This window comes from Alosa sapidissima, chromosome 8 (genome assembly GCF_018492685.1).
Source record: "Alosa sapidissima isolate fAloSap1 chromosome 8, fAloSap1.pri, whole genome shotgun sequence".
NCBI lineage: Eukaryota > Metazoa > Chordata > Actinopteri > Clupeiformes > Clupeidae > Alosa > Alosa sapidissima.
Window position 1 is genome coordinate 31339857 of NC_055964.1, and position 27513 is coordinate 31367369.

General features: G+C 42.8%; 1 protein-coding gene and 1 long non-coding RNA gene across 3 annotated transcripts in view; both read right to left on the bottom strand.

Annotated features, from left to right (window-relative positions):
* slc23a2 (solute carrier family 23 member 2) overlaps positions 1-27513 on the bottom strand; it is a 77142-nt gene that overhangs the window by 36068 nt on the left and 13561 nt on the right. For both annotated transcript variants that reach the window (XM_042101601.1, XM_042101600.1), the window contains exons 2-5: positions 15352-15587; positions 7236-7334; positions 2669-2788; positions 2111-2268 (exon numbers count right to left, since the gene is read on the bottom strand). In XM_042101601.1, the coding sequence (XP_041957535.1) occupies positions 2111-2268; positions 2669-2788; positions 7236-7334; positions 15352-15587 (613 nt within the window). The remainder of the gene's footprint in view (positions 1-2110; positions 2269-2668; positions 2789-7235; positions 7335-15351; positions 15588-27513) is intronic.
* Positions 11237-15243, bottom strand: LOC121715718. The gene is made up of 2 exons (XR_006033668.1): positions 14865-15243; positions 11237-12247 (listed from the first exon to the last, which is right to left on the bottom strand). It is a non-coding gene; the product is annotated as an uncharacterized LOC121715718 (long non-coding RNA).

Sequence of the window (27513 nt, forward strand, 5' to 3'; positions counted from 1 at the left end):
GGAGGGAGGGGGAGAGAGAGAGAGAGAGAGAGAGAGAGGGTGGGAGGGAGGGGGAGAGAGAGAGAGAGAAAGATAGAGAGACAGTGGGTAAGAGAAGAGGTGCAAAGAAAGCAGAAAACTGAAAACAGAGAAGCTGAGGAGAAAAAAAGACGGAACAAATTCTGCAGAGTCTCTTCTCAGGAAATGGCAGAGAACAAGGTGCAGCACGTGCACAGTGCATGCTCGAGTTCCACAACGCAAGAACTACCACACAATAAGCTACTTTCAACTCCCCCACATACACACTTATAAACAAACAACCAAACAAACAAATAAATAAATAAAAATGAATAACTCAAGGAGTACCAGCAGACACACACACACACACACACACACACACAAACACACACACGCACCAAGCAGCCAAAGGCAGGGGTTAAAGTAAAGAAAATCCTGAGCCGGACTTTTTGTGACCACATTGTGAGGGCACGTACTCACACACACACACACACACTTACTTGTTTGCATTTAAAAGTGTAGGTGCTCTCTGGCACACACACACAGTCCCTTCCTCACTCTTTTTTTTTTTTAAATCACATAGCAATGACAGTGTCTCAGCTGTAACCCCTTGCGATAAAGAACTAACCGATCTGACCTGTTTTGGGCTACCCTTTACCGTGGCCACTTGTTCAAATGTCTTCACATTTCTTTACATAAAGACTGACTGACTATATCATTAGCTCTGAATGAACAAATACTGTAAAGCCATGGTGCTAAATGAAGAAGAAACGTGTTTACAGAAAGCACAAGCGAACATTATTTTCAATTATTCTGTCCTCCCGCACTCCTCACACTCTCTTATCTCTTTCTCCACTCACGCAGCCTGAATATTTTTGGGAAGATTTCGCTTTCATTTGGTACTAAACGTTTGAACTGCTTGATTAACTTTGTTGACGCTGACTGATGGAACATTGAGCTCTGGACAACAATTGTTTGTTTGCTAAGAAGTTTTTGCATCGTTTAACAAGTGTCGAGATTTTTCCTGTATTACGCGCCAAAGAGCGCGTCACAACTTTGAACTAGGCTTCACCTTAATATAGGTGATTTACTCAGTCATTTGTTTCGTTTTTTTTTTTTCGTTCAGATAAAGTTATGGTGTAACAAAGACAAATTATTTTTTTTACCCCAATTTTGTTGGCCCACTCTATATTTGGCAATATAATTGACAACCAATGAATCCCGTAGGCTACCTTCATCCAAACGTTTGTGACTTTCTTAGGCTACAAACTGAATGTTAGGCCTAGGCCTCTAACAAAAATGATGAGTCATTCAAAAGATCAAAAGTGCTGACAACAAACTTGCCCATGCATCACAATTTTCACCATATAAAATAATAGGCTACTAACTGCGATTATTTGCTCCGCTCAATCTTTACATCGGATCTCAACCAGACGGTTTTGCCAAGACCCGCCCTGCTCTACTTCTGTTTGTAGAGCAACATTAGGCTAGTTAGAATGAGATCTGCATTCCTCTCATATCATAGGTGAACTCAATTGATTCGATCTACAACACGTTTATTTTATTTTTTCCATTACATCCATGCGCCGCGTGCTGGAGATCCCGCATGGTGCCAGAATACTCTATGGGCCGTTTGACACCGGGTGCGTGGCGTGAGCGTGTCAGCTGCGTGGCGTGTCCGTTTTTATTTCGGCTCCCATGTTAACAGGTTAGAGCTTGCGCGCCGCCAGCATGACACGCACGTCTCAGGCACAGCTCGTGCCGCGCCGAAAACGTGCGCATGCTAGAAATACGCCTATTTTTCACGTGACACGCAAGCGTGTTGGAAGCGTGTTGGAAGCGTGTCCATTCAAAACAGTGAAGAAAAAAAATGAAGAGACGTTTTAATTGGCAGAGAGGCCGCCGCAGCGCCGCGTAAGACACGCTTCTGGTGTGCAAAGACATAGAAAATGCCACACAACAGACACACAACTGCCACGCAACCGCCACGCAACAGACACACCCGGTGTGAAACGGGCCTAAGCTCCGCAAAGGTGGTCTGTAGGAGAGTGGTGATGCCCACGTAGAAGAAGATGGTGTGCACACACACACACACACACACACACACACTGACCGGCAACCGAAGGTGGTCTGTAGGAGAGTGGTGATGCCCACGCAGAAGAAGATGGTGCCGATGAGCTGGCTGGTGGCCCACTGGTCGAAGCCCACACACATGGCATCGGCAAGCAGGAAGGGGACCGCTATGGTGCCGCTGAAACATGTCAGATAGTGCTGCACACACATGCGCACACACACAGAAAAGGAATTAGGTCAGTGCATGCATGATATGCGTTTGTGAGTTAAAGTGTGCATCCACGTGTGTATGTATGTGTGTGTGTGTGTGTGTGTGTGTGTGTGTGTGTGTGTGTGCCTCTGATTTCAAACTTGGCAGGTGTTTTGCTAAGGGCCCCATTGAGTGCAGTGACAGCTTTGAGGCTGTTTGGACATGCAAAAGATATTGTTAAAAGAAGCACACATTGGACATGCAAAAGATTGTTGTTTTGAATGGGCACTGCACTAGTGATGTGGTGTGATCATCTATGCGTGTGATCATCTATGCGTGTGTGTGTGTGTGTGTGTGTGTGTGTGTGTGTGTGTGTGTGTGTGTGTGTGTGTGTGTACACTTATTTACCTGCAAACCCAGGAAGATACAGAGGTACCAGGGAGGTGTGTCCTCTATAGTGTAGATCATGTCCATTCTCGGCATACCAACACGGTCCTCCGCACTGTCCATGGTGTCAGACATGGAGCACTGCAAACACACACACACACACACACACGGTTAATCATTTTAATATAACCCCTCAGAGGGTATGTTCTGTATGCTGCTCTAAAAAACCTTTAAAGATCCTCACTGACACCTCACACAGTCTTCGTAATAGTACATCATAACAATGCAAAAAAATATATATAAATAGTCAACTGTTTCAATGCTCCGTTTTGCTTGGAGTTCAGTCTCCACCATTTGGCACCATTTAAAAACAAGAAAAATTTCATTTAATTTGAATGAAATTGAACAATTTATCACGCAGGGTGTCCTTGAACAAATCCCACTCTCTGTTGGTGTGTGTGTGTGTGTGTGACAGATGCTTGTTTCTTAGCCATTAAGTAGACGTGTGACCTCGCACATCACATTTCACCGTTTTTGGATGGGTGCTGGATCAGAGGAATGACTCCAAAAATAGTTTTTGCTCGGGTTACAGTCAGTTCTTGTGTCCAAAAATATTTTTGCAGCATTTATTCAATCTTCAAAAGGGATATTAGTATATAGGGATTCAATATCCATGGTTACAAGTTTATGTGAATCTTCAACTTGTACAATTGACTTAATTGTTCCAATGAAATCCATAGTAACGAGACATCAATCAGTTAAATGGCACCAAAGCAAAGAAATGTAGACGTTTCTGGATACATTGTGAAACACAGCCTGAGGAAGAGCCAGGGGCTCGAAACGTTGCACGCAAAATGTGTGTGTGTTTGCATGTGTGAGACTGTGTGTGTCACGCACACAGACATGCATGAAGTAGCACAGTGTTTGTGTGTGTGTAGGCCATGCATGAGGCAGAAGAGTGTGTGTGTTTGGTGAGAGAGTGTGTGTGTGTGTGTGTGTGTGTGTGTGTGTGTGTGTGTGTGTGTGTCCATACGCCATGGCATGAGGCAGCAGAGTGTGTGTGTTTGGTGAGTACGTGTGTGTGGAGTTCTCGCACTTCCTGCCTTTATGAGCAGTAGGGACGGGACTGGACCGTGGCCGAGCAGAACACAATGCGGCAGGACTCACTTGGTCCAAACATCCTCTTTTAACAGCAAGTGCAGCAGTGCCTGCTGTACAGTATCACTAGTGTCTGTGCACGCGTGCGTGTGTGCGTAACCTGCCGTGTGCTGAACCTGCGCGATTCAGCCCTGCACACGCCCGGACTCCAACAGCAGCACCTCGGATCGGGAGTCGAGCGTGCTGACAGTAGAGCTAAAAGCCCAGGCTACTGACTCGCATGCCAGCAGCACTCTTAAGGCGTCGGGAGTGAGGTTTACCAACGCTCCACACGCACAACTAAGCTAGCTGGCATCCGTTACATATACCCGTGCATGCATATATATGAGAGTGTTTATATTAGTGTGAGACACGTATTATCTTGGACCGCACGATTAATAAGTCATGCCATTTATGCCTTGAGTGACAGACCGTGAAGCCTAACAGTAAAATGTGGAATATTGAACTGAAGCTTGAGTTCAATAGGCCAAATCTGTCATACAAATTGCAATTGCATTTCCCCAAATTGTGCAGCCTTAGTTTTAGCCTACACGTGTGGCTGTGTGTGTGTGTGTGTGTGTGTGTGTGTGTGTGTGTGTGTGTGTGTGTGTGTGTGTGTGTGTGTGTGTATCTGAATGTGTGACAGGCTGTTTTCCTGAATGAGCAGGTCTGCATGAGTGTGAGTGTGTGTGTGTGTGTGTGTGTGTGTGTGTGTGTGTGTGTGTGTGTCTAGTACCTTGGTGCTGATGTGGGCAGACAACAGGCTCAGGAGATTCAGCAGTGAATAAGCACAGGGGAGACTTTTGCCAAATACACACAAAGCAAGCTAGCAGACAAAGCACTCTGCTCTGCTATGATTATATGTGCTTGTTCATGCATATATGTGTGTGTGTGTGTGTGTGTGTGTTCACGTTAGCGTACATGTCTGTGCCTGTGTGCTCACGTAAGTGATGATGCGTATGCCTGTGCCTGTGCCTGTGTGTGTGTTCCTGTTAACTCACAAACTCCTGTTTACGCTACTAACAGACCTCCAACTAACGTTAGTACCAAAGCTAACAGGCTCCAGAATCCACCTGAACAGGTACAACAAGCCCCAGCAGAGAACCCCACCCTCCACACACACACACACACAGGCATACGCATCACCACATCACGCACACATGCACAATGGAAAAAACCTTCAATGAGGATTACAGACTCACACAATCATGTGACTGCACAGAACAACAGAAGGAGAGAGAGAGAGAGAGCGAGAGAGAGAGAAAGAGAGAGAACAAGGAAAAAAGGGTTATGAGACAGTGAATCAGCAGAAGAGTGTGGGAGGAAAGAAAGAAAGAAAGAAAGAAAGAAAGAAAGAAAGAAAGAAAGAAACCGAAAGGGAACGAGAAAAAAGGGTTATGAGATAGTGAATCAGCAGAAGGGTGTGGTGGGTGTTAAATATTTTATGTAAGATAAAAGTTATGTTTTGTAAGGGAGAGATATGCAAGTTATTTTATGTAAGATAAAAGTTATGTTTTGTAAGAGAGATATGCAAGTTATTTTATGTAAGATAAAAGTCATGTTTGAATTGAGTTTGAGAATGTGCAATTATGTTATTTTATGCAATTATCCGTTAAAATACTTGACCTTTGGCAATGATGTCACTGAAACGGTGCCAGTAAAGCAGACATGCCAGAAAAGCTTTCTTGAATTGAGAGAGAAAGAGTGTGAGAGAGAGCAAGTCAGGAAAAGAGGAAAGAGAGAAAGAATGTGTGAGTGTGAGTGTGAGTGTGTGTGTGTGTGTGTGTGTGAGTGAGAGAGAGAGAGAGGGATGGAGAAATGGAGAGAAAGTTCACAGAAGCAGGTGGAATTTCTCGATACACCCCCAACCACCACCACACACGTCTTGTTAGTGCCCATTCTTTGAGCTGAAAAAAAGTGCAGTCACACACACACACACTTCCTCCAAAATGTTTAGTCCTCAAGCTTTCAGTTGAAAACAAAAAGTGCAGAGTCACAATGACTCACTCAGAAGTGGGGCAGAGAGCAGAGACAGAGAGACAAAGAGAGAGAAGAGAGAGACAGAGAGACAGAGATTCAGAGAGAGAGAGAGAGAGAGAGAGAGAGACAGAGAGAGAGACAGAGAGAGAGAGAGAGAGAGACAGAGAGAGAGACAGAGAGAGAGACAGAGAGAGAGACAGAGAGAAAAGAAAAATAAGGAAAGGGAGGGGGAGAGAGAGGAACACGGACACAACAAGTAACAAATGAGGAAAGAAGGATAAGGGTGTGTGTGTGTGTGTGTCTGTCTGTCTGTCTGTCTGTGTGTATTTAGTAAGGTTGGCATTTTTGCAAAGGTCTGGTGATTCAATGACAATGGAAGAGAAAGTGAGAAGAGAGAGTTCAGTTACAGTTATCCAACATGAATGGTGTGTGTGTGTGTGTGTGTGTGTGTGTGTGTGTGTGTGTGTGTGTGTCTCCCTGTGCAATGATGGGGTCAAGCATCTAGAGGAGACATGCACTCAGAAACGGACTGAGTGGCACCAGCAACGACACCTTCCTCCTCCACACTTTTCAGTTTTTTGTTTTTTTTCGTACTGACAGTACTTAGTGACCTCGAGAAACGGAGATCTACTGTATGTGAAAACTTGTTGGATTTCTCCTTTCATCTCTCCCAGCTCTCCCCTAATAAAACTCCCCTAGAGTCCACTCAAGACACAGCCACACTTCCCTCTTCTCCTCACACACACGTACTGTACGCACAGCTGACGTGCCATAAACAGCGAGACATGGCTGTTATTTAGTGACGCTGTGGCCGCACAGTAGCACAAAATAGGTTAATATCAAGTTGATTTGCTCACTTGCAGCTCTCAAGTATGTGTTGCTAACTTAACATAGGCTATGGGATTTAGGTCATTTAGGCCTACTATTGGGTTTAATGCCATTTCAGAAATAGGCAGCCCACACAAGCATGTCCACATCGATTCAGGGTGATAACACACAAAACGTGACAGCAGCAATGCCATTAGGGGCATCTGTGGCCTACTGCTTAGGGCTTCGGGCTTGTAACCAAAGGGTTGGCGGTTCGATCCCCGACCCAGTAGGAAAAATGTGGGCGGGGGAAGTGGTTGAGTACTGCTCTCCCATGCCCACATCCACGGCTGAAGTGCCCTTGAGCAAGGCACCTAACCCCTCACTGCTCCCCGAGCGCTGCTGTTGTTGCAGGCAGCTCACTGCTCCGGGTTAGTGTGTGCTTCACCTCACTGTGTATTTCACAAATTCACGGATGGGATAAATGCACAGACCAAATTCCACATACGCAAGTATACTTGGCCTATAAACCTGATTTACATTTACATCACCCCACACACACACACACAACGTATCTGTAGCCTTGTTGTTTTTAGTGTGGATGGTCATAAGCTCAGCACACACACACACACACACACACACACACACACACAGTGAGTCTCACCTTGTCAGTAGCCTTGTCCTCTTTAGTGTAAATGGCCATGAGCTCAGTGTCTTCGGTGTCCTGCTCGCCATTGGCCTGGCTCACCCCGTTCACCACCACCTGTCAATCACACACACACACACACACACACACAAACAATCATCAACATCACTATTCACCACTTCCTGTCAATCACTCACATACACACAAACATACACACACAACCCTCATCAACATCTCCGCCAGAGGGTATAAAGCTTATCACCTCCATTGTCTCCAAAATCAACAATTATTTTTGTTATTAACACACACACACACACCCCTAGTAGTTCCTAAAGCAGTCTTCAGGCTTTCTGATAGGGTGTTTATGGCTTCAGACTGTATGAGTGCGGTTTAACCCCTGTAAGGTGTTCATATTTTTGTTACACAGCAAATGTTCCCGGGTCTGGTGGACCCACCACATTATTAGGCTTTTAAATCAATACAGCCATAACAATTTATGTAGAAACACTTAACAGATGTTTACTTTAGCTCAGTTACCAATGATACAGACATCATTTATGGTTTATATTTGCCATTTACCCGTGTCACTTTTAATTATTCCACAGCCACGAATTACGACTCAAACAAAGCGAAGACATTGCATTTACCGTGGATACACCAATAATCTTCCAACGGCTCTCAGAAATATACCAACCCTGACGGCTCATACACACAGTTGCGTGCGTTGCAGTGCTGGAGACGCATCCCATTCACTTTACATGGGCTAACGTCATCTGTTGCCGAACTAAATTGTGGGTCCGTTGCGTCGCGTTGCTCCCGTCGCTCGCCTGAGAAGTTCAGCTGTTGCTGCACCGACGGACGGCACCAGCCAATCAAATTACAAACAAGCGAACAACAGGCGACCCAAGCCAATCAAATTACGAACAACAGACGGCACCAGATAATCAAATTACAGGTTATACCTTAAGTCATTTGCATAGCTACCGTCGCGAACACCCACTGGCATGCATTGACAGAACGCAACTGTGTGTAGAAGCCCTGACTGCTTTTACATCAGGAATATACCAACCCTGTCTACTTTTAAATCAGGAATATACCAACCCTGACTGCTTTTAAATCCAGGCTTAAAACACACTTTTCCCAACTGGCATTTGGTAACTGCTGATCCTGAAGTTGGGTTTTGGAGGACCGTGTTGTTTTGTTTTTGTTTGTAAATACTGCATGTCTCTGTGTTTGGTGTTTCTCTTTTATTGCTCTTTGGTCTTAAATGTGAGATATAAATTAATTTATTTCATTCAATCATTTGATCTGGTCTGATAGTGATCAGAATTCCAAACAAGCATGTTTTTGAAACATTACCCGGTAATTTCCCAACAATTACCTTTGTAGACAGATACTAATATCTATTTCTCTTCTCTGTAAAAGATGACCAACCCACTTTACCAGAGGACACAATTATGAGTAAATATAGCAGATACTAATATCTATTTCTCCTCTCTGTAAAAGATGACCAACCCACTTTGCCAGATGACACAATGATGAGTAAATAGCCATCACCAGTAATGATTGACAGGGCAGAGGGATGGATGGACTTCAGGGTCTTCAGTGAGGAAGCAGCAGCATTTCTATACATCACATTAACAACTTCTTTCGTACTTCTCACTTCTCACAGGGAGGCTGGTTTTGTTTCTGCAGAATTTTTTTTGTCTGTTTCTAGGTTGGCTATATGGTGATTAAATGTAAGATTCTCGTCCAGCCAGATGTCAAGACCTTTGTATTCAGAGACTCTTATTTTTTTTTGTGTGAGGGCTCATGAGCTCTTGAATCTGGCACACTCAAACGCACATTCCACAGCTGTCATATACAGGTGGGTATCAAAAAATTTGAATATCGTGGAAAAGTTCATTTTTACCCCTAATTCAGTTCAAAAAGTGTATCTTTAATATATTCTAGATTCATTAGATGTATTAGAATAAAGAGGTTGTTACAGAAATGTCAGTTTACTGAGTCTTTAAACTCTTAGTCTGGTTCAGTAAACACAAGCACAATCTTCGGACCAGAACGGAGGGTTGCCGGTTCGACCCCCGACCAGTAGACACGGCTGAAGTGCCCTTGAGCAAAGCACCTAACCCCTCAGTGCTCCCCGAGCGCCGCTGTTGTTGCAGGCAGCTCACTGCGCCGGAATTAGTGTGTGCTTCACCTCACTGTGTGTTCACTGTGTGCTGAGTGTGTTTCACTAATTCACGGATTGGGATAAATGCAGAGACCAAATTTCCCTCACGGGATCAAAAGAGTATACTTATATAGACTTGATAGTTGTCCAAAAGGCACTTATTGACACCTTCCACAGGGAGGGTAAGCCACAGAAGGTGGGCAGTGTATTGAGTGCTGTACGAAAGCATTTTCACGGAAAAAAGTGTGTTAGGGGAAAAAGTGTGCAAGCAACAAGAGTGGCAGCAGCCTTGAGAGAATAGTCACGCAAAGTCGATCCAAAAACTACAAAAACTTGGGGGAACTTCACAAGGAGTGGACTGAGGCTGAAGTCTGCATCAAGAGCCGCCACGCACAGACGTGTCCAGGAAATGGGCTGCAAGTGGCATAATTATTCCTAGTGTCAAGCCACTCCCAAATCAGAGACCAGATTAGAGCATCTTACCTGGGCTAAGAAGAGACAGAACTGGACCGACCGTTGCTCAGTGGTTCAAACTCCTCTTTTCACATGGAAACAGAATTTGAAATCCAAATTTCAGAACAGAATCCAAATTTCATTTGGATATCAGGGTCCAATCAATGTCCAAAGAGTCTGGAGGAAAAGTGGAGAGGCACAGAATCCAAGAGTCTGAAGGAAAAGTGGAGAGGCACAGAATCCAAGAGTCTGAAGGAAAAGTGGAGAGGCACAGAATCCAAGTTGCTTGAAGTCCAGTTTGATGTTTCCACATCAGTGATGATTTCTGTATTATAACCTCCTTATTCTAATATTTTGAGATGCACATCATGAGCTGTAAGCCGTAATAATCAAGAACAAAAAATGGCTTGGCATATTTCACTTTATATCTAATGAATCTAGAATATATTAAAGATCCATGTTTTGAACTAAATTAGGGGGTAAAAATGAACCTTTCCACAATATTGTATTTTTTTGAAACCCATCTGTAGTGACTCAGCCATCATGGCAATGTTTCAGCTTTTTTAAAAATCACGGTGACTGGGCTGTTACAGTTTGACTGTATGCCAAACACACTCACGGAAGTGGGTCCGTAAAAAACCCTTACACCTCCCCTCACCTCACCGCTCTCTTACACACACACACACACACACACACACTGCTTGTAGGCACACACACACACACACACACACACACACACCTAAATGTCAGCCATCATCATCCATTAACATGTCTCTCTGAAATGCATTCAATTCAACTCCATATTTATTCTTTAAATGTCACTACATTTTGTTAAACAATACATTATATAAATATTAATTAAATAAATAACCATGGAACTCTGCTTCCTGTACGTGTTTCAGTGAGACGGTGACTTGTCATTGTGTGTGTGTGTGTGTGTGTGTGTGTGTGTGTGTGTGTGTGTGTGTGTGTGTGCGCGCGCGTATGCATGTGTATGTGGCCTCTGTGTGATCTTGGAAGAACATCCAAATACACTCACCCGATTAAATCCACCCAACCACAGACACTCACCCATGCCAGGAGTTTAAAAAAAATGGAAATAAGGAACACACTTTGAATGCAATGCTGGGATTGTATGGAAATACAAGCAAAGCAAGCGCACACACACACACACACGCACACACGCATGTAAATAAAAATGCAGAGAAAGAGAGCAAGAAAGAAAGAAAAAAAAAAGAGAGAGAGAGAGAGAGAGAGAGAGAGAGAGAGAGAGAGAGAGAGAGAGAGAGAGAGAGAGAGAGAGAGAGAGAGAGAGAGAGAGAGAGAGAGAGAGAGTGTGTTCATTATTTGACAGATTTTGTTTATATGCTAATCTAGGTCAGGGAGTACCAGGAAATGCTTTGCTAGTTTATCTTCTCTTCTAGCAACATTTTTACAAACACCGTTTAAAACACACACAAACCCCATCTAAAACTGAACTACAAAGCCAGATGATAACATATTTGAAGTGATGTGGCTAAGGCATATTAAAACAGGTTCAACTAGCTACAACTGGCACTCTTTACAAGGCACTCTTCAATCGACTTGACTGCACTTAATACGACACTATACGTGGTACAAAAGAGAGACAGCCTGGCGCAAAATGGTTTGCTTGTTACATCAGATGATACATGGACAAGACTGAGCTTAGGCATTTTTTACATTTACGCAATCTCAGAACAATTTTTTACTGACATTTCGTCATTACTCCATTTAAATAAATAAATAAATAAATAAATAAATAAATAAATAAATAAATCTCCACATATAGCAGCTTGCCCAAACTTCACTGAGTAAGCATGATCCCACGGCTACCCGACAGGTAGCCCTCCATCCTAACAAAATAAGGCCCAAACCAAGAGGCCATGGCTGCCATGGCAACAACAACAACCCATGTTGACTCAAAGGATGCCCATCTGTCGAGCGAGCAAGCGAATAATGTAAAGAAATAGTTTTCTTGGCTAACATAGTCTACTGCAGATCAAAAGATCAGTGTCTGCTCATCATAGGTACAACCTACACACACACACACACTCCAGCTTTTTTACACTCCTACACGTGTACATAATACATAAATAAGGCAGCTGGCCACATGTGAACAGACAACCTTTTTTCTGTGTGTGTGTGTGTCTCTGTCTTAAGGGTCAAGTTTAGCGTTTGCACAATTTAATTTAATTAGTTCTTTCCAGCTACCCAGCAGCTTCGGAATACATTCTTTTCGCTGTGTGGAAGTGTGTGTGTGTGTGTGTGTATGTGTTTGAGTGCTTCTCAGCACAGCTCTGGTAGCAGATGTTTGCCGTCATGGCGGAGGGTTCAGGCAGTCAAAGAGTCGCTAGAGGACACTTCAACCTCTCAGTCTCATCCTCTACAGTTGATTTAAGAATGAATAAACAAACACAAACAAACAAACAAACAAACAAACAAACAAACAAACAAACAAAACAATCAAATATTTAAAAAGCCAACATCAAAGTCAAAATCTCATGAAAATATACTTCCCTTCTGAAATTCTTTATATGTAACAGATTCAGATTTAACAGAATCTCATGGTCTTTAAAAGAAAAAGTAGTAGTAGTGTTGGAGCACACAGCACTTCAAACATCAGTTGGTTTTTAGATCCACGTAATGGGGACAGTTCCCCGATGAGAGTGTTTATGTAGGCTAGGCTACTGACTGCAGCGATCACGCCTAACAAACTGCAACCATCGGGACTACATTGTGTTGCATGCTCCAAATGTAAAGAACTTTGAGCTGCATTCTGTGTATGAAAGGTGCTATACAAATAAAGCTTATTATTATTAATATTATTATTAGTAGTAGTAGCAGCAGCATTTGTCCAGTGATTTCTCTAGATGGCCTGTGTCTCCGTGTGTCCCAGCATCAAACAACAACAATGGCTGTGAGTTTCTAAAAATAAGTCTTTGTGCAGTCTTGTATTGTGTGTGTGTCAGTATGTCAGTTTGTGTCTTGTAGTGTGTGTGTCAGTATGTGTCATTGTTTTGTTGGCTATCGATCGTTTTTGATGTTGATGAAAGATGTGTGCCGCAGAGAGATTTCTTCTCGTTCACTGAATTCCATCGAGCCAAAACAGTTTTTTAAAGTTAAGAAAATTGTTCACATTGAGTGAAAGCATTGGTTCATGATAGTACAGATGTATAAAGAAAAACCTCCACACATCATGATTGACATTCTTCTTAAGAAGAAACCGCCATTTTCAAAACTGAGGAAGGCATAATTGAAGAAAATATGTACATAGTGACTGAAAAAAAGAGAGCAAGTTAAGTTTGGATTATAGTTAAGCCTTCTGTCTCTCTGTCTCTCTCTCTCTCTCTCTCTCTCTCTCTCCTCTCTCTCTCTCTCTCTCTCTCTCTCTCTCTGAGGAAGAGTAATGATGGGTTGCTACATGCGGGCCTCTATCATTATAGCCTGTTCACTCCATCACAGAGCTCAAGTGGATACACACACGCACACAGATGCCAATAAAGATGCACAGCATGGTCCTAAATGCCTCACACCAAAGTACACCACACCACAAGAAGAAACAATTTTTTTTTTTTTTTTTTAAATAAAACTGAAATTCCAATGAGTTTCATACCCAGCTGATTACCCATCCTACGTGGGCCCAGTGTGCATGTGCCCAATTCACACTCCCAGAGATGGTTTGTGTGTGTATCTCTCTCTCTCTCTCTCTCTCTCTCTCTCTCTCTCTATATGCAGCTACCTCAGGGGAGAGACGGTGTGACACTAGGGTCAGGGGTGGGCAAACTTTTTGGCTCAAGGGCCGCATTGGGTATATATATATATATATATATATATATATATATATATATATATATATATATATATATATATATATATATATATATATATATATACATACACACATATCTCTCTAACAGACAAACACGCTCACAGATGGTTTGATTGTAAGGCTGAGAAGATGTCATGCATCGCTTAAGGGTTGGCACGCACACACACACTTAAAAGCAAAACAAAAATGCACAAGGCAATTTTTTTTTTTTTTTTTTTTTTTTTATTGTGCATGTCTCCGGCTGTACCACCTAGTGTAGGGGTGGGCAAACTGCGGCCCGCCAAGCACTTTCATCCGGCCCGCTGAGCATTTGATGTGGTCATCAGGCTGCTCGCTATTTTTTTCCTGTGATAGACGACGTTGGTTAGCTTTACTGCAAACTGCTTTTCACTCTCCTTAGAGAATGTTTACAATGTTAATGTCAAAACATCATGTTAAATAGAGATAATAGGCCTACTCTTAGTTATCTCCTTTGCAGCAGATCTAACTTGAACGTTATGCTCCATTTAATTGGGAACGCGTCTGCGCTCAAGAGGGAGAGAGAGCGGCAGGTTCCAGCTGGCTTGTCATTGTTGATAACTGATATCTCCTTCTTATAAGAAACTTTTAAAAGGATGAAGGCAACAGTAGTTCCCACTACTGACCATTTATAAACTGTGAGAGGGCACAGCCATAAGTACAGCACTAACCATAGCGGGCAGAAGATCATTGAGAAATAAACGTAAAGTGTTTATAAAGCGACAGTGCACAATTTATAGTACATTTGTTAAACAGGGCTGGGGGGTTGTGCGGCCTGCCGGCCAATTTTCAAAACCCAATGCGGCCCTTGAGCCAAAAAGTTTGCCCACCCCTGACCTAGTGTCACACCGTCTCTCCCCTGAGGTAGCTGCAACAACCAGAAGTGTGTAAAGTAAGATGTAAACAACTTGTAAACAAAATAAGACAATCAGCTATAAAGCTGAAAATAGGCCTACAGCAGCTCTTATTTGTGAATAAGTGCATATTACATAGAATAATGATAAAAAAAAAAAAAGGTTTTGGCCCTATTTGTATGTGTATCTAAAGGCTGGTGAAGCAATGTAGTGAGATTTTTTTCCTCTGGTTCCAGAGATTGGTACATCTGGGTGATGGCGTCAGATATGTGTTAATCGATGCATTTCCACTCACATACCCAACAACTGCTGAACACGGCCGACACACAGTCCTTGTCTTCTCCTCCACTCTCTCACCTGTACTACTGTAACTGACCAGGAAACCGACGTTTTCCCAAACTTGCAATCTTAGAGACCAGCAGTCCTAACTCTTGTGGGTCGCCACCACACGCCATACTCGACCTTAGCGCTGCTATCTCTGACTGACTGACTCGATCGACGAGCTTCAGAGTTAAGGCGGGGCTACAGATTAGGTGTCCCTAAAGAACCCTCGTAACTAACAGTAATTCTGCATTACATTAATGAATTTGCATGCGAGTTTTATGCATTTTTATACCGTGCATTCTCCGTGTAAATTCATGCACCGAACCGTGACGCCCGTACCGTTTCGGTTCAATACGAATATGTACCGTTTCACCCCTAACACACACTCTTTTTCACACACACACACACACTCTCTCTTTCACAGACACACACACACACACTCTCTCTTACACACACACTTACAGGGACGGGGTAGAAGTCAGCGGCACACTTGGTGTCCTCCTCGTACTTCCCGCCTTCTCCCGTGGAGTCCATGGCTTTGGAGGTGGTGTTCCTGCCCACTCCCATTCCTCTGCGCTCCGCTCCGTCCGCCTCTTCCTCCTCCTCCTCCTCGGCCTGCTCACACTCCCACACCAGCGCTGTGCTCTCCTCACTCAGCTCTGTCACATAGCCCAGGGATTGGTTGGCCAGGTCATCTGCTGGGAGAGGAGCCACAGGAAGCATCGTCATTGGCTGCCACCAGGATTAAGGTCTAGCCTGATTGGCTTAGAGGTAAACAATACTGGATTTCATTGGCTGGTTTTAAAAATAGTGGTGCAACGGAGGTAAGATCATCCAAGTGACCACTCAGTTTAAGTCTAAAAGCCAGGTTTAGGCTCTGTTAAGCCAGGTTTCGGCTGCCTGTGGTCATAAGGACTTACTGAACTGGACATCAAAACTATTTATGATCCAGCCCTATGTTATGACTTCATACAATCATAACACATGCAGACATAAAAATAAACACATTGTGTACGTAACAGTGTGTGTGTGCGTGTGTGTGAGAGAGAATTAAAATAACATGAGAAGTGTGAAATGAGGTGAAGGGTGAGCAAGTGCAGAGGAAGTGAAAAGAATGCAGGATGGAGGGATAGAGACTGGGAATGAGAGGGAGAGAAAGGGGGAGAGTGGAGGAAGGAGGAGAGAGAGAGAGAGAGAGAGAGAGAGAGAGAGAGACATGTGGGTGGATTAAGAAAGGTGTTGGCATTTCTTACTTCTGGAAGCATGTCAGGAACTGTTTGCTTAATATTTGGCCTTCAGCTATCTCCACTTCTATTCCTCCTGATCTATTCCTACGTGTGTGTGTGTGTGTGTGTGTGTGTGTGTGTGTGTGTGTGTGTGTGTGTGTGTCAGTGGTCAACATGGCTACAGCCAACTGCTCATCTGTAACATCTGTGCTCATCTGCTAGTACGCTTTAGCTCTAATTACGACACTGCACCACCATTACTGGACACTGGTCCAACTTGCCGTCAGTGGCCATAGTGACCACACGCTCCTCATTGCTGCGGTTATGCTAATATTTCCCTTTTGGAGGCCCTATTCCTGAGGTATCTAAGCCGCTAAAAAGCTGGGGAAACAACTTCAGCATGTCCACTGTTTACAAATCACACTGGCGAAACACAAAAAACAAACAAAACAACAACAAAAACAAACACGGAGCAGCTGGAGCCATCACCGGGCTACCTGCGCTCGACGGTCACTGCCAAACGGGCATTTAGCTACGCTGTGCCAGGTATGCCACAAGACTGCCAGCCAAACGCCAGCCTCTCTCTCCTCCCTGTGCGAATACTTGAACCAGCGCCTGGTGGTCTCAGTGCCAGGGCCTCCGTTTCCCAAACGGCCTGCCATTTAATACAATGTGCTTAGAGAATTAGGAGAACAACAAAACACAACACAACTAGGAAGTAGGGCAAGCATGTAATCATTTATTTGCCCATTTTAGGTCAAATGTGTGTATTAAATCAAATGAGTAGAGTGTGTGTGTGTATGTGTGTGTGTGTAGCTGGGTTTAGGAACCTGCTTCCAAAAACCCCTGCCGTCAGGGCTGTGTGTTCGCATACCGGTCATTGGGAGCGTGTTCAGTTAACACCTATGCGTGCTAGCCCAGAGTCAGCTAGCGTCCTCCATCTTGCAAAGTCTCGGTACTGCGGTCACTTTTCACAGGAGAATTAGATCAATTTCACAGGGCACTGCAGGCTTGGAACTGGACACTAACTGTAAAAGGTCCATTCACACCTACAACGACAACTATAAATAAATATTGTTCTCGTTAATATGAATGATGACGTTCACACATAAACTATAACAATAACGACATGAAGAACGATATTGTTGGGGATCACCTTCAGAGCGATTTTCAGAACGATAAAAAGCTAATAGCCAATCAGAACCCATCTAGTTTTAACCGTCACATTCATTAAAACAAGGAGAGACTTTGTTTATCGTTGTTCAGTGTGAACGCTTTTATCGTTATGGTTATAGTTATCGTTCTTGGTGTGAATAGGCCTTAACTCTGTCGGTCAGGGTTTTAGTTTTAGTGAACCAACCTGCCACAGGTTGTACTCTTCCTGAATGCCAACCATGTGCTTGCAGAAGAGGAGTGTTGATGTGGACACCACCAAGCACTGGCATCTCCTGTAGGTGGTTAGACTGGCGGTTCACATCAACATAAACCAATTCAACTCTCTCTCATCAACTCAATCCTGGTGCAGACAGATTACATGAAATCTGTCAGTAAGTAGGCAAACTTCTATTTGAATTAGTTTTAGTGTTTTTTAATTTCTATTTTTTAGTCCCTCCTCTCAGAAAACTTGCCTTTAAGGGCATTAACCTTCAAACACACTGCAATACCGAGGCCCAGTGAACAGGACGATGAACTCAAGATAGCCATGTCTGTCCGTCCACTTGCTGCCACTGAACTCAGCATTTCCCCTTCACCCAAACCTCGACCTGACATCATCCGTTCATGAGAAAGGCATCGAGGAAGGACAGACAGCAGTATTTCCCATACATTGACTTATTTGTGGCGGCCCACCACAATATCAACATTGACCACCACACAATGATTTTCCTGGTTGTACTAAATTGTGTTAAATCTGGTTAGAATCATAACCACACAGCACTAATTTGTTAAAAAAACTGTTGCATTCAGGTTAATTCTGCAAACCTACGACCACAAATAGAATTCAATTCTGTGGGAAACACTGGACAGCTAGACCCCTTCTGGCCTGGGCCCCTGATTCCTGTACTGTACTGTGCGTGGTCAGCCCCTTATGAAAGGAGATTAGGCTGTAGGGGGCATGTAAGGACACTTCATTTAGACACAAGGCAGTGGAGGGGTGCATACGTATGAGGAGGACATCGGAACGCTCCCTTGCAGAATGGATGAAAGTTTCTGAAGGCCAACCCCCACCAGTGACGTCAGATTGAAGTTCAAGGCTGGTTGAGTTTGGCCATGCGTGCCTTATGACTAGATCTCTGGGGCTCAGTCGGCAGCGCATCCTTGATCTACAGATAACTTTACATCTTGTTTTCAAAAGAACTGCACAGTTTGTTTTGCAATTGCAGTGTCCTTCTCTTTGGGTTTTGGTTGCTTGGCAACTAGTCCTGCTAGGAACGGAAGCAAACTGCATTTGACAGTATTACTTACATTTGTCATGTTGAAGACAGTTTGAATTGGCTAGAAAATGTATTTTGAAATGCCATTATAGCAACTACGATGTAGATTTACCCAACGCAGCAAGCGTTTAGCTTGGAGTTTGCTACGTTAGATAACTCTATACAATAGATGACCATGCAGCCTGCGGGCACCAATAGATGACCATGCAGCCTGCGGGCACCAATAACGGTACTTTTCCGCCGAGTTTGGCCTGTCTTGGCTTGGCGTGGCGGCTGGTGGGGGTTGGCCTAAGTGTCGAGCGAAACCCAAAATGGAGGCCAGTACCTAGATCACACATCACCTCCTGTCCTGGGCCCAGCGCCGCACATCTGCGTGGGGGGGGAGGGAGGGGGAGTTAAAAACTGGGAGGAGAGAGGGAGCGACAGAGCGAGTGACAGAAGACAGAAGAGAGACGGGAAGGAGGAGGAGAGGGAGGAAAAGGTGGGATCACAGGTGAGGGAGAGGTGGGTGGGAAGCAAGAAAGGTGTTAATTCTTCATAGGTGTTAATCATCAACAGGTGCTTATTTTTTCCAACAGCACAGGAGTTACACCCCCCCCCCCACACACACACACACACACACCCCCCATCATCATCATGGCCAAGCAGAGGGCACTCCAGAGAGGCGATACGCAACACATGCCTGTGGTATCCCTCCCTTCCCTGTCGTTCCTCACACACATTCACTCCATCCCTCCCTCCACCCTCTCTCGTCACGCTCACACACACTCACACAATCACGTCATCTCAGAATCCAGCAGCAAGCGTGTTTTTTTTTTTTTAATCGCCTGAGATTACTCAGAAGAAACGTTTCAGTAAATGTAATAGCAGGGTTCCCACTCTAACGGAAATGTAAAATTCCATGACAAAAAACTGAATTTATATAATTTATTTAAACTACTATATAATGAAGGGTACAATATACTGACCAAAGATTTCAGAACAGTCACGTAGCGTTAAAGAATCTGTTAGAGAGGGAGATGAATAAATGGGCATTGAATAAACAAAGTTGGACTAACCACAACTACTCAAGCAAGCAGTAAAGCTAATAACCAGATATACACCAATTCCGAGTGGAAATATATTTGTAATTATGTAATTTGGCAAGTACATTTTAAACAAAATTCCCTGATATTCCATGACTTTGCCCCCAAAATGATAAAATTCCCTGACTCTTAGTCAATGTGGTGGTGGTAACGGTCAGATTGTCACAAAATGACACAAACCTTTGTACCACGATGACAACAATCCATCTGTATACAAAACAAGTGAAGTGTGAACGCACTGTCATCCATTGTACAAACTATACTGCTGTGGCGTGAGAAGAAAAACTGGCTGAACTTGAGATCACAAGATGTAAGAGATATGAGCTAATGCAGTGGTTCTCAAATGGGGGTACGCGTACCCCTGGGGGTACGTGAAGGCACTCCAGGGGGTACGTGAGATTTTAAAATATACATATATTTAAAAAGTAGAATCCATGCAAAAACACTTTAAAAACAATTATTTAATAAATATTTCAGGAAAATATAAGATCATAAAATTAATTTTATATTTCAGTAGGCTATTCAATTTCATTATCCTAAAAACACAGAGTCCCCCCATACCAGGATGGTTCGACCCAACCTGTCACATGCCACCCGCCATCACCTGTCAATCACTGTCAAAACTCAAACGATGGAGTCGTGGTTGAAGCGTAGCGGTAATTCTTGTGAAAACACGGAGGAACAAGTGGCAAAGAAGGCCAAACGAGAGCCGGCAAAATCCCGGCTGTATCTTGAAGGATATGTTTTGTTGCTCTGCTTTAAGCCTTTTTCTCTCAGCTAAAAATGCTTTGCGCTGGTTAGGGGGTACTTGGCTGAAAAAATATTTCACAGGGGGTACATCACTGAAAAAAGGTTGAGAACCACTGAGCTAAGGCAGCATCTACACACACACTCCGCGCGCGCGCACACGCACACGCGCACACACACACACACACACACACACACACACACACACACACACACAAAGACAAGTCACACAGACAAGTCCCACAGACACAGAGACATACAGACACACAGACACAGACACTTCCAAATGTGGGTGGCAGCACAGTCACCATCACACACACAGAGCGATGAGCAAGACAGATATAGAGCAGACTGGCAGGAACACGAACAAGAGTCCTCAGAAAACACACACACACGCACACAAAGGTTATTCAAAGCAGTATAAAGACAGACAACAGCTGTGAAGACAAGATGTGTACTTGCAGAAAACACATACAACTCCACACACAGCCGAGTCTACAGCATGCTAGACTGTGAAGGCTACATCTTAGATCAAATTGGAGATTGTGTGTGTGTGTGTGTGTGTGTGTAAAATTCACACAGTTGAGAAGGCAGAGTCTGTAGTCATGTTCTCCGCAGTAGTGCAAGGCATTCTGCTGTTACACAAGCGCCCTTCAAAGGCCAGCCGCAAACAGCTGGCGACAGGGTCTGTGTGTGTGTGTGTGTGTGTGTGTGTAGCAGTTATGCCCTACAGTACTTGCTGTCTGTGTGTCTGTGTGTATGTGCGTGTGTGTGTGTTAGCAGTTATGCCCTACAACACTTGTGGTGCGTGTGTTTAGTAGCAGTTGTGCCATTCTGCACTTTTTTGTCTGTGTGTAAGGGATAATGGAATGCTATCTGCCAGTAGTGTACAGTGTGTCTGAAAACAATAACCCTCAGAGCAGACCCTCATTTACATTTTTTATATGATACTCACGTGTCTGTCTGTGTGTGCGTGTGTGTGTCTGTCTGCATGCCGCACGCATGCAGTAGCTTAGCTTTTTTAAAGACCATGTGCCATCACAGGACAGTCACAGGACACGTGAGCAATGCATTTGCGTGTGTGTGTGTGAGAGAGAGAGAGAGCTTTACACAGTCATATACGTCTAAGAGTTGGTAATCATTTTTCTTGGGCAACTACACTTAACATTAAGGGTCCTTGTGACTTCCGGTGACGTCATGACCAAGGCAACAGCCTGACTTCAAAAAAACTAGCCAAAACGTAATTTTCTTTTTCATTAAAAACAATCATACCAAGTAATCATTATGGCAAACCTTCGAAAAGAATCTGAAAAGAAGACCAACAAGCCACCGAAAACGTTTAAAGACCAACAAACTGATTCTGGGCTAAGCGAGGAAAGCATGGTGGCAGGGCTAGCCGAGCTGCGCACATTAAGGAAGGAGCACGCTGAAGCTTCTAAAGATACCAAAGAATCCTTAACGAGGGTAGAAACTGCTCTTAGTGAGGTGGCGGACAGGACAACACAACTTGAACAACGAATGACAGACTATGAAGAGAGAGTGGTGGACGCAGAGGAAAAAAAACTCATAAATGAAAGAGCTCTCTGCTATCTGCTCCATCAAGAAGCTAGTGTGGCTGCCAAGTGTGAGGATCTCGAATCAAGAGCGAGAAGGAACAACCTGCGCATCTATGGAGTGAAAGAGGACGAAGAAAATAGCATCAACATGTTGGATTTCATAAGCGACCTTATCCGAACATCACTTGCGTTGCCTAGGGATCTGAACTTCAACATAGTGAGAGCACACCGCTCTCTAACCATGAAGCCGAAAGACCCGAAGAGCCCACCCTGGTCCATTATCGTCCGATTTCTGGACTACAGGGTTAAGGAGATGGTAATTCAAGAAGGGTGGAAACGTTGTGGAGGAGCGACATATAACGATCAGAAAATTTTCTTCGACCAAGATTACACTGCGGACACCCAGAAGAAACGCAAACAAGTTAGGGACATAATAAAGCAACTGAAAGAGAAGAACATTAAAGTGCAAATCACCATTCCCAGCAAAGTTAAAAATTCATCTAGATTCCGGCGTGAAGACCTTCGCAATCCTCAGGGACGCAGCTGAAACTCTCATGGACCTGGGTATCCGTGTGGAACGTGATGAACGGGAAGCTCTTCTCCTGGGTATCTGATGCGTTTTAAATCAGTCGGGCTTTAGGAAGTCAGTTTTCTCTTCCTGTTGATTTTGTGTTCTTGTTCTTTACAATGTTTGATTTTACATACTAACGGTATACCAGTGCAGTCATATAACGTGCATTATGTTTATATAGAAGAAAGGGTGTTTATATTAAAAGGTACGAAGGGGTACAGTCGTCTATATGGATAAGTTAATGTCAGTTATAATGTCCATGGTTTAAACTATCCTATAAAACGAAAAAAAAAAAAAAAAAAATATTCAATCAGTTGAAAAAAACACATTGTTCAATTGCTCTGCTACAAGAGACTCATTTCAATGACAATGAACATGTGAAACTAAGAAGAGAATGGGTTAGTCTAGTATATAGTGCTTCACATGGAAAAAAAAGAGGGGGGGCCATTTTAATAAATAGAACTTTGGCTTTTAGTACTGAAAAGGTGGTGCAGGACAAATTAGGAAGATTTGTAATTGTGGTGGGAAGTGTGGGAGAACTTGAATTCTCGATTCTGAATGAATATAAATGAGCACGATCCAAGTTTTTTCAAAGAGCTGGCAAATACTAGAACAGATAATTCCAAAGGAATGTTGATAATAGGAGGAGACTTTAATGCAGTACAAGATGGAAAGATGGATAGGATGCCTATAGAAAAGGGACCTCCAAGCCCTAAAACACATATGATAAATAATTTCATTTCTGAGTTGGGTCTTGTAGATTCATGGAGAGTTAAAAATCCCAAGGGGAAAGACTTTTTTCTCCAATGTGCATAACAGTTATTCTAGAATTGACTGTTTCTGTATTCCTCCACAATATATGTATAAGATAATTGACTGTCATATTGAACCGATAACCTTAAGTGACCATGCTCCAGTCATGTTGAAACTACATTTAGGAACGCACTCTTTTTTTAAGTACAGGACAATGAATGTATCAATACTGAATAACACTGAAATTGTTGAGGAGTTGAGGCAACATTTAAAAGAATATCTTGAGATAAATGATAATGGGGAAGTCAACCCTATAATACTATGGGAGGGAGCAAAAGTATTTATGAGAGGGGAACTTATACAGGTTTCATCCAAACTGAAGAGAATACGACTGGAGGAACAGCAAGAAGCTAGAAAATAAAATAAAATCGTTAGAAATGCAGCACAAGGGCGCAGGCTCCAGCAATGTTTTTACTGAACTTAAAGAAGCAAGAAAAGCCTTAGATAAACTGTTATCACTGAAGGCAGAAGGAGCTCTGAGATTTACTAAACAGAGGTATTATGAGAATGGAAACAGAGCTAGCCGTCTTTTAGCTTTTCAACTTCGCAAAGCCCAAGCTAACCGAACTGTCGCCAAAATAGTTCATCCAACAATTGGTAAAACAGTATCACACCCCAAAGAAGTGGTAGAGGCATTTGCAACATTCTATCACAATTTATATAAGGAACCCAGGTCACAAATGACAACTGATAAAACCAGCATCTTCCTTAAAAATGTAAAGCTCCCCACATTATCAGAGGAAGCGTCATCACAAATGATATCACCGATAACAGATGTAGAAATAAGAAATGCAATAAAGAGATTAAAAAATAATAAATCCCCAGGATTTGACGGTCTCCCTGGAGAATTTTATAAGTGCTTCATCAATGACCTAGCACCAGTGTTAACTGAGGTGTTTAGATATGCTCTCTCCAAGGGTAACCCTCCTGGGACCTGGTCGCAGGCCATCATATCTGTGATACACAAGGAAGGAAAAGATCCAACACTATGCGAAGGATACAGACCTATTAGCCGGTTATGTAATGACCAGAAATTGTTGACAAGCATCTTAGCGCAAAGAGTTCAAAGACATATTGGATCACTTATTAAGTCAGACCAAACAGGGTTTATTCCATGCAGACAGGGTGCTAATAATATAAGGAGAACTTTAAACATAATTACCTGTGCAAAGAAAAATAAACAGACATCAATGCTTATAAGCTTTGATGCACAGAAGGCTTTTGACACTGTGAATTGGGAGTTTTTGTTTAAGACATTGTCTGGGATGGGCTTTCACTCAAAATGTAGAAGATGGGTCACAACTATTTATGAGATGGGAAATACAGAACATAAAATATCACTATATGCAGATGACATTTTAACTTACATAGGTGATCACAAAGATTTAGATACTTGGGAATAATTCTAACTACAGATCTAACAAATATGTTCACAGACAATTATGGGAAGTTGATGAATTGTATAAAAGCAGATCTTATAAGATGGGAAGTGTTGCCACTTTCTTTGATGGGAAGAGTGGAGACTATTCGAATGAACATCCTCCCCAGACTGCTTTTTCTTTTTCTTTCAATCTTTGCTTATTCTTGTCCCTTCAGCTACTTTCACCACTATAGAAAAATGGTTTTCTAAATTCATATGGCAAAGCAAACCCCCTAGATTTAACTCAGAAGATTACTATGTACAAAAATCAACGGAGGCCTGAATTTACCTAATCTGAAACAATATTACTGGGCAGCCCAATTACGATCCATGGTTTCCTGGGTATCTCAAGAAAAAGATACTGTTTGGGTAGGAATGGAACAGTCTGAATGTCTAGATGTTCCATTGAACTCCCTCCCATTCCTTAACTTAGACACCAATAGGATGAAAAAGCTTACAAACATATGGGTTAAAAATACAAAATCACCTATGACCATATCCAGAGCCATAAGCATAGCTAAAAATATAGAATTCATTCCAGCAAGACTAGACAAGGGTTTTGAAAGATGGAAGGACAAGGGTTTGGAAGTCTTGGACCAGTTATTTGAGGGAACTGTATTAAAGTCATTTGAACAAATTAAAGAAAAGTATGATTTAGCAAATGAAGACTTTTTCAGGTTTTTACAAATAAGAGACTATCTAAAGAAACATAAAGAATGGGAAAACCTTTGTTCACTACCATCTAAAATAGAGCATCTTTTAATTTTAACTATACAGGGAACAGTGACAAAACAAATAATATCACATTTATATAAGGCATCACAAGAAGATCTGGGAGAGAACAACTTGGATATCAAAGAAAAATGGGAACTGGAGATGAATACAGTTATATCTGACAAACAGTGGGAAACTTCATTTGAACAAGGGCATAAGGTAACAAATAGCCTCAGTTGGAGGGAATATGGTTGGAAGCTGAAAATGAGATATTTTAGAACACTACTTGTTACGTCAAGATGGGGTAATACTTCACCTGAGTGTTGGAGGGGTTGTGGCTTACTTGAGGATCACACACATATATTCTGGGATTGTCCAAAAGTATTAGAATATTGGAAAAATATACAGAGAGAAATAAAGCAATGCTTATCTATAGACCTACCGATGGAACCAATACATTTTTTATTCGGCATAGTACCAGAGGACTTCCTGGAAGGTAGCCTTACAAAATTGTTAAGGACACTTCTGCTAATTGCAAATAAAGTCATCACAGCCTCGTGGTTGAAGCCGCAGCCCCCCCACTATAGTCCAATGGAGGGATAGAGTCCAAGAGGTGTATCACATGGAATACACCACTGCAGTGTTACAGCTAAAGTCAGAAGTATTTCTCAATAACTGGACCTCTATTGTGTTACATCTAGTGTTGTCACGATACCAAAAGTATGACTTCGATACGATACCTGCCATAAATATCACAATGCTCGATACTGAAACGATACTACGGTGAAATCCTAAGATATCTGGAAAAGAAAGGACTCATACCTCCTCCAAGTGTATTGAGTCATTTGCGTTGAATTCGGTGCACTTTTGTAGTGTGCAGGTCAATTCTGGGTTCTAAACTTCCTACATAAGTATTATTTTTTATGGTCTGTAAAATAGTAGGCCTACTTTGTGTGATTAAGTCCTTGTTATAGTTCATTTGTTGTGTTGTGTTTTGGCAATAAAGAAGCATTAAATAGCCAAACTAGGCTAGATCAAGGTCAGTGTTGAAATTACTGCATGCAAATCACTGAATGCTATGCAGAGGGGCCAAATCTTTAGGCCATCTGATGTACAGTATAGGCTACCCTAGGCCTTCCCGTGTTCATGGGATTTATTTGACAGTTGCAAAGGGAAAAATGTGGATAGTCTTCTTTGCGCCCAGTGTACAAGTACGACATTCCAACCACTCAGGTCTTCGTCAGATAGGCCTACACCATTACCTGTTGCAATATATCTGTGTGCATTACATTACGTCTATTTCTTTGATAACATGATTTGCTACCACGTAACAATAAGCCGCTATTATTATTATTAGGACTCAACATGCTTTGATGGTAATATGCTGTGGGCTTTAATTAGCGCATTTCGGGTAGCCTATCCTACATTTGGGCAATAATTATTGAACAAATTGCAGTCTACATGCCATGACAAATTTTACCAGTAGTACTGACCGAACATGAAATAGATTGTTTGGTAGTGTTGGTAAGGTTATTCTGGTGTGAACAGTGCGCTTTCATCACGTTAGCACCCTATGATTACAGCTCGTTATGTCTCGTCAAAATTCATTGATGAAGGAAGGTTCGCTTTATCCCAGAGAACCATACTCGTTTCACTTTCACAAAACAGAAGAGAAGAACTTAGCACTAACCATGTAGTTGTGTTTTCTATAGCATATTCGTTAACCTGTCGTTCTTTGAACTCTTTAAAAATGTTGGGATATGTCTGCGAGGTGTTTAGCCAAGTTCCATGCGTAGCATACTGCTTTTAAATGACTTTGAAACATATTTTACAAACAGGCCTCTGTGTACCTGATGGCTTGCCTTCACTATTCGCGATGTATCCGAAATAGTTCCAGATTTCACATCATTTTTTGTTTTATCCACAAGGCCGAGGACTGTCGGCAAATAACTATGTTGATGTTGCTGCGCACTCACTCACTCACTCAGAGCTGCCTGCTTGACACGCCCACTTGCCTAGATGCGTGCAAGGAGCAGTGAGAGCAGCAGTTCACACAGACC